Here is a 7036-nt window from a genome sequence, read left to right as displayed (position 1 = left end):
ACACAGCCACACACTTGGGTCAAGAGTTGTCTAATAAAGTAGTAGGCCTATGTAGGACTCATATTGATCATTCTTGTCAGAATGAGGTTATGTTAGATAATACTATTCTAACGGACAGAAACACAGTTGGGTCTTATCAGACCGCTCCTGCATCAATCCATCACTTTGACAACGCAGCTTTGGGGGACACTCCTCTTATCATAAGCAGGGCTGTGTCTAATTGCCATTAATGGGCCGTTTCACTCATGACATAGGATAAAGTTATCAACACTTACTTGATTTCAATTTTCTCCACGCGTCTCGCCGAGGTCACAATAACAACTTTATTTTCAGCAGTGCATAAATTAATTACGCGCATTTAATAACCAAAATATCATTATATTCCCCCTTTAATATCGTAAACGCCGTACGCCAGGGAAGCCCCATAATAGCGGCGGGCCCCGTAACTGGCCATTATCCGCTTGTAATGATATTACAGAACCAATTACGCACCATTAGAGGGGCTTTTCTGCGCTTTATGTGGTGTGATCCAATCCCGCCCTCCTCCTCCAAATTTCAGCTGTTACTCGCGTGCTCATTTCGCTCTCACCTCAGAGACGCGTGCGTCTGCGCTCTGTTGTCCCCCGTGCGCTTTAAAACTAATTGAAAGGGTCCCGCTGTAGATCATTTATCCGAAGCAGAGAAATAAATCGCAGGACCCCTCGCTGTGAACAAAATCAAAAATTTGGCCTTGTGATAGCTCCACACGCACAGACCCTTGTAAAGTGGACCCACTAAACCACCAAACGAGCAATTATCCGGCCCGATAGTCAATCTAAAACCCAAAAGCAGTAATCTTCCTTTTTTAATATAGGAAAGCACCAAACAAAAAAGTGCACCGGTTATGTGTATGCGTTTGTTTATGTTTTGGGAATAACTAAGGACTAATCACTTGGGATGCATATGGAGGAAACGTTGCAAAGTTATTGTTTCCTCATCGGGAGTAACCTACCATGGTCGTATATCCTCCCAACGCACGCACACATAGTACACACACCACACAGTGGGGAGACAAAGCCACGATAATCCGATTAGGACCAATTAGGCGTGAGATTCTAAAGGCACTAGCAGGAGCTGAAAGCTTGAACATGATGTAGACAGTTACACAGTTATAGAGACATCTGGACACTCCCCAAGAGAGAGAGAGAGACAGAGAGCGAGAGAGGGGAGAGAGAGAGAGAGAGAGAGAGAGAGAGAGAGAGAGAGAGAGAGAGAGAGAGAGAGAGAGAGAGAGAGAGAGAGAGAGAGAGAGAGAGAGAGAGAGATCGCAAATGCCGGTTGTGCCATACTGTAGCAGGTTGTCCTCCCTCCTCATCGCAGCATCATCTATTCGAGCAGACAACTCAAACTGAACACGCAGAAGAGCGGATACCCCTTGTTTTTTACAAGCTACATTTCACTGATATCGCCGAATTAACTAAATCTACACTGGATCTAGCGTTTCCTAAATTTGGTTCGTTACAAGAATGACCTTTTCTTATTTAAATGTTGGTATAAGTTAAGACATTATTTAGGTGGCATTTTAGCATTTGAAAACTGTATATATTACTTATTTATAGTTGTATTTTTAAAGTATGCTATTCATGCTGCTGAAGTAAACTTGTTTTGTATTAATTTTAGATTCGTGTCATCAAGACTACCAGCATGTTTTACTTCCACTGTCCCCCTCAATTGGATGGGGAGTGCTGTCGCACTAACACGTGTAAGTAGGCTATGACTTGCCAATGTGTTGATGTTACGATTATTTTTGTAGCAAAATATAAAAGCGTGTGCTGCCATGAAACGAAAAGTTATCTGAGCATAGTTGAAAATGATAAGTCGTATTGCGATGTTTTATAGCCTATAGCCTAGTTTAAACAATAATAATTTTAAGAAGTCAAATGTGTTTGTCTGAAATTTTTTAACAAAAAACCTTTGAGAATTAGGGATTTACCTTTTTCAGACATTGGCAAGATATCTACTTTATTATGGACAAAAAACTTGGACAGTTTGTTTACAACATGGTATCCGCATGGTTCATGGGGACTTAAAGCGGTTAAGCCCTCGGGCCAGTGGCGGCCGGGTGTTGTCCCGTCTGCGGGCACAGATGTTCGGTGTCATGCCTTTTAGACGGTCACGGTTCTTCTCAGACCTGCAACATTGATGTGTCTTGCTTTATTGAAATATAACGGATTACACCTGCTCTCAAAGGTCCACAAATAATTTACTTATAGCCTACCTATTTAAAAATAGGCATAAACTCCTTGGGTAAACTGATTCAATTTTAATTGTATTATTAGCCTATTATTTTTGTAGGCCTACAATAAGTACTGTTATCGTGCATTTTAAAGCAATGCGTTCTCAATGTAGGCTGTAAACTATACAATTTTAGCAACTTTCATGTAGGCCTATATTAGATTGTGTTAAGTTTTTTCAATTTAATTCTCAGTGAATTCCAGCGGGTTTGCCAATCACTCTGCCGGGGATTTCGACGACGGCTTTCTACGGAGAAAGCAACGCAGAAATAGAACAACATTCACTTTACAACAGGTGAAATTTAACTTGTCTTATTTATCTGTGTTACAAGCAAACAAAAGTCAAAAAATCTTTCCTAGTGCGTCAGTGTAAAACTATATGGAGAAAATGATTTTATCTGTAAATATGTTTGTAATGTCTCCAATTGTAAATGAATTGCTTGTAGACTACACCTTGTCATTAACTCGTATTTGGTTGGTTACCGAGTTAGGCCATTAGTAATCATTGGTTAACTCTTCGGCCGAGAATGAGCCAATTCTCTGAAAATCGCAAACCCTGTCATTTTATCGATAATAGTTAATATACAGGCAACTTTTACATGAGAAAGACATATGCCTTCTTAAAAAATATATTGTTAATTCTGAGATTTGACAGGGGATAGGGCTATGCATTCCTTACGGATAGGACTAACAAAAAGGTTCATATTTCAAATATAGGCCTAGTCTATGTGTCAACCCCTGACGTTAACCAATTCCATTATAAAGAGCACCTTTACACTTTGGCTAGCCTATATGACAAAGTATTTAGTTTTCGATAGGAATAGGTAGGATAATAATATTCTTGTTTCAGTTGGAAGCTTTGGAGGCTGTCTTTGCCCAGACCCACTATCCGGACGTGTTCACGCGCGAGGAGCTAGCCATGAAGATCAACCTGACAGAGGCGCGTGTGCAGGTGAGAACCCGCGCGAGACTGCAGTTCTTCCACCTATCAATCCATCTGAGGCATCATAAAGCCTTCTGAGCACGTTTGACCAGGGTAAATTAAGCCACTCTGTCATTCTAGCGATGCACTTTAATAACATCAACATAATGGTGAATATTAGATTAGCTTGATTAATCGGTCATTCATAATTAACCAGCGATAATGTTCTTCACTAATTTGTCCGCGTCTCAAAGGTAGAAAAAAAAATATCATCCGTGCGGATCCATTTCCGCCGGTCAAAGAGGGTATAGTAGAGTATGCTTTTAGAGAAGGCAGAGAATGTTTAAATCACACAAAGTCTCTCTCTCTCTCTCTCTCTCTCTCTCTCTCTCTCTCTCTCTCTCTCTCTCTCTCTCTCTCTCTCTCTCTCTCTCTCTCTCTCTCTCTCTCTCTCTCTCTTTCTCACACACACACACCTTAAATTTAGCAATTTATATTCCTCTCCTGCCCTGCATACACCCGGTTATAAACTTGGGCTAGATGTAATTAAATTCTATGTGTCCTGTATGCAATTTCACATTCTACATTTGCTTTTGGGTTTTGTTGTGAGAGCAGATCTAATTGTGGGAAATATAATAGTTTGCCTTTTGTTCCCCTGGGTCATCTTACTATCGCTTGGCGGGGCGTGATAATGGAATCCAGCGCTGTAAATTAGGGATTGTAAACAAATTATTCCCATCTAATCCGATTACAACATTCCTATTATTAAATCTGAACATGAATCGGTCGCTGTATGCAGGGATATTAAACTTACATAATTATTAGAAAATAAATGTTCTTTTCTGTTGTGGAGTTGTTGCCCCCCCTTCTCTTTTTTTGTGTGTCAATGGGCCTCCCTGCATTAAGAGCACGCAGCAAATTGAGATTAATGGAGCAATTATAGACCATTCAGAAAGGCGGGGCGTGACTTCTAGCTAGAAGGTGCAAGGGTGAGATAAGTCCCTTCTCTATATTGTTGTCCTGCCATTAAACTGTTGTCCTTTCTTTATGCCGAATGAATGCCAGCATTTTGTTTGGCTGTTGACATCATTGTACCTCGCGCACAATAGGACGGCTGCTCGCTGCGTGTACCCCCCACCCAACATCCAGCGCGCACCGCCCAGGCGCGCTTGCAGACGTCCTGATTCCAACCTCCATTCACACGTCGTGATTAATGCGTGCGCGAGCGCAGTCTTAATCGAATCTGATGTTGTCAAACAATCACTAAATAGGGAAATAAACGACTTCATCACAGCTCTCTCTCTCTCAGGCAGCGCAACTGTCAGTGGGAAGTCATTAAAATATGATAATGAAAAATTGCTCAATTAAATGTTGTTATAGGCAACGACCTTCATTCAATTAAGATACTAGAACTTGGCCTTATGTGTTCAGCTGTGTGTTTGGTAAAGTTCGGGAGAAGTCACAGTGGAAAGTCATTGAAACAGATTTTTTCAGTCTGTTTCACGCACAGGGCCATCTTTCTTTTCTAACAATACTTTTATTTTGTCGAATATCAAGTTCCAATATGTTATATCCTGGTCTACAGCATGATATAAAGTTTTACAGGAAACTTCGGGTTTTCTTTCTCATGTTGGCCTCCTTTGCTCCGTTTCCTCCTATTCCTCCTCCTCGTCTTTGGTTACTTTCTGGTCCTCCTCTTCTCTCCTCTCCAGGTGTGGTTCCAGAACCGCAGAGCTAAGTGGAGAAAGACAGAGCGAGGGAGTGGAGACCCTGAGGGAGGAAAAGAGCAGATGAACGAGGGAGGCACTCCTCCGTCCCGCAGTCTGAATTCCCAGTCTCCAGTGGACCACAACAGAAAGCACAAGGAGCCAATGGAAATGCAGCAGAGGTGGGGTCAGGGGTCAGAGCTCAACATAGATAGTACTAATATAGATTTAACTGTATTCTTTACACCTTTTTTATATATACTTTTTACTTTTTATTAAATCGTGTGGAAAGTTTTCAGCCAACAGATGCAAAACACACAAAAGCATATTTTCATAATTCTCTCTCTCTCTTTCTCTCTTTTTCTCTCTTCCCTCTCTCTCTTCCCTCCCTTTCACTCTTTCAGTATGAACCGTCCGGTAGGTCCTGGTGGTCCGTTCTTTCCATCCTGTTTGCCAGGGACTCTCCTCAACTCTGCTACCTACGCACAAGCACTGTCTCAAGTCGCCACCCTTAAAGGTAAGAGGACCAGTATGATCATCATGATCATCATTGCTGCACTGTAGTTGAGATCCTATTATTGTTGCACTGTGCATGTTTTGTTTGTCTGTTTTGTTTGCACTGTGCCTGGCAATGATAGACTGTTATTTGATTTAGACCACTGAAACTCTGTTAGAACTATACATTTCTGATGTAATTTTCTGCTGTACTTTCTATATGAGCAATTTTTAGGACACTTCGTATATAAGTGTCTGATAAATGAATACATTGTAAAATGTTTATGAGGATGATAAGAAAAGTTATGTCAACCACGAGGAGCAAACTGTCAATGACACAAATGTATGATTTATTTTGAGTGATTAAAGACAATGGTGTTGAAGACGATATGAATGAGGATATGTTGCTCATTCAGTGATTTGGTTGTGTCTTTCAGGTGGAGGCCTGTGCTCCTGCTGCGTTCCTGACCCCATGGGTCTCTCCTTCTTACCTCCGTACGGTTGTCAGGGCAACCGCACTGCTAGCGTGGCCGCCCTACGTATGAAGGCCCGGGAGCACTCTGAGGCTGTTCTGCAGTCTGCTAATCTGCTGGGGGCCGCACCCGGACCTGGGGCTGGAGTTGGAGCCCTGACCGGGGTCGGGGTGGTGGGGGCTGGGGTCGGCAGGCCCACGGTGGGCTCTGGCATGGGGGTTACTTCTGGAGCACCAGGGAGAGGAGGCGGAGGAGGGGGAAGCTCGAGTCCAAGCCCTGCTACCAAGGCCCCGACACTGGGCAGCAGCCCGGAGAAACACCCTCACTGTCCCAAGGAGCCCCTGGAGAAGAAGTGAACGTGTAGACAGACAGACACTAAGGGTGTATTGGACAGGAACGGAAATACTGAGATTGTAATGACTACTCTTTCCCACCTGCTTTCTTGAAGCACAGATGGACTCCCACAACACTTCTACTGGACTCCGACAGTACTACAAAAATATTTATACTTTTTGACAATACTCCCACAATGCAGCTATATCACTCCCACAATACTCATACCGCACTCCGACAGCACTCCCAAAAATACTTATTCTGTATTCCGCAATACTCCCTCAATACCGCTACTCCCACAATGCTCCTGCTGTGCTCATACTATACTCCCACAATACTGCTTCAATACTCCTACTGTGCTTTGACAGTGCTTCCACAGTACTCCCACAATACTCTGACAGTACTGTTGTGTACTCCTGTGGAAGCAGAAAGGAGAGGCATCCAACCAGACATCCCAGTGTTTGGATCAAACTTTTCTAAGATATTTCTTTAATTGTTATTAATTTGATTGTAATTTATGGTTGCTATGAGAAATATTGAATGTTTTGGGGTTATAGACCCCTCTATTAGCTGACGTATTGTATTGTCCCAGCACTGTATTGTTGCTATTGGACTCTAACTCATGGACTTTGTCATGGATAAAGACTTGTGTCATATATGTGAAGCAAAGACTTTCAACCTGACTGATGATGTGAATTTGAAATATTTTCCTGCTGTTTCCTTGTGAACTGATGCTCAGAGATTTGATGTTGTGTTATAGAACTTTACAAGTCATGTTCATCTGTTTAATAAGGCATGCTTAACTGTAAAATATAACGTTGGAAGTGTAACATT

At 42.2% G+C, this 7036-nt stretch overlaps 1 protein-coding gene across 1 annotated transcript; it reads left to right on the top strand.

The window, feature by feature from the left end:
• Positions 1-1683: 1683 nt before the first annotated feature.
• On the top strand, positions 1684-6427 carry drgx (dorsal root ganglia homeobox). Its single transcript, XM_084710266.1, has 6 exons — positions 1684-1741; positions 2468-2568; positions 3124-3225; positions 4908-5083; positions 5306-5418; positions 5834-6427. Exons 1-6 carry the CDS (start codon positions 1684-1686, stop codon positions 6223-6225), a joined length of 942 nt encoding a protein of 313 aa, XP_084566392.1. The 3' UTR covers positions 6226-6427.
• Positions 6428-7036: the final 609 nt, after the last annotated feature.

The sequence above is a fragment of the Hypomesus nipponensis genome, chromosome 11 (genome assembly GCF_054491055.1).
Source record: "Hypomesus nipponensis isolate SF chromosome 11, ASM5449105v1, whole genome shotgun sequence".
NCBI classification, from domain to species: domain Eukaryota; kingdom Metazoa; phylum Chordata; class Actinopteri; order Osmeriformes; family Osmeridae; genus Hypomesus; species Hypomesus nipponensis.
The sequence above is the reverse complement of the archived record's forward strand: the minus strand, read 5'-3'. Positions and strand labels throughout refer to the sequence as shown.

Coding starts and splice junctions, on each gene's coding strand:
- drgx (XM_084710266.1), top strand. CDS start 1,684: ATGTTTTACTTCCACTGTCCCCCTCAATTGGATGGGGAGTGCTGTCGC. Junction 3,226..4,907: donor TGACAGAGGCGCGTGTGCAG/GTGAGAACCCGC, acceptor TCTCCTCTCCAG/GTGTGGTTCCAGAACCGCAG. Junction 5,084..5,305: donor CCAATGGAAATGCAGCAGAG/GTGGGGTCAGGG, acceptor TCACTCTTTCAG/TATGAACCGTCCGGTAGGTC.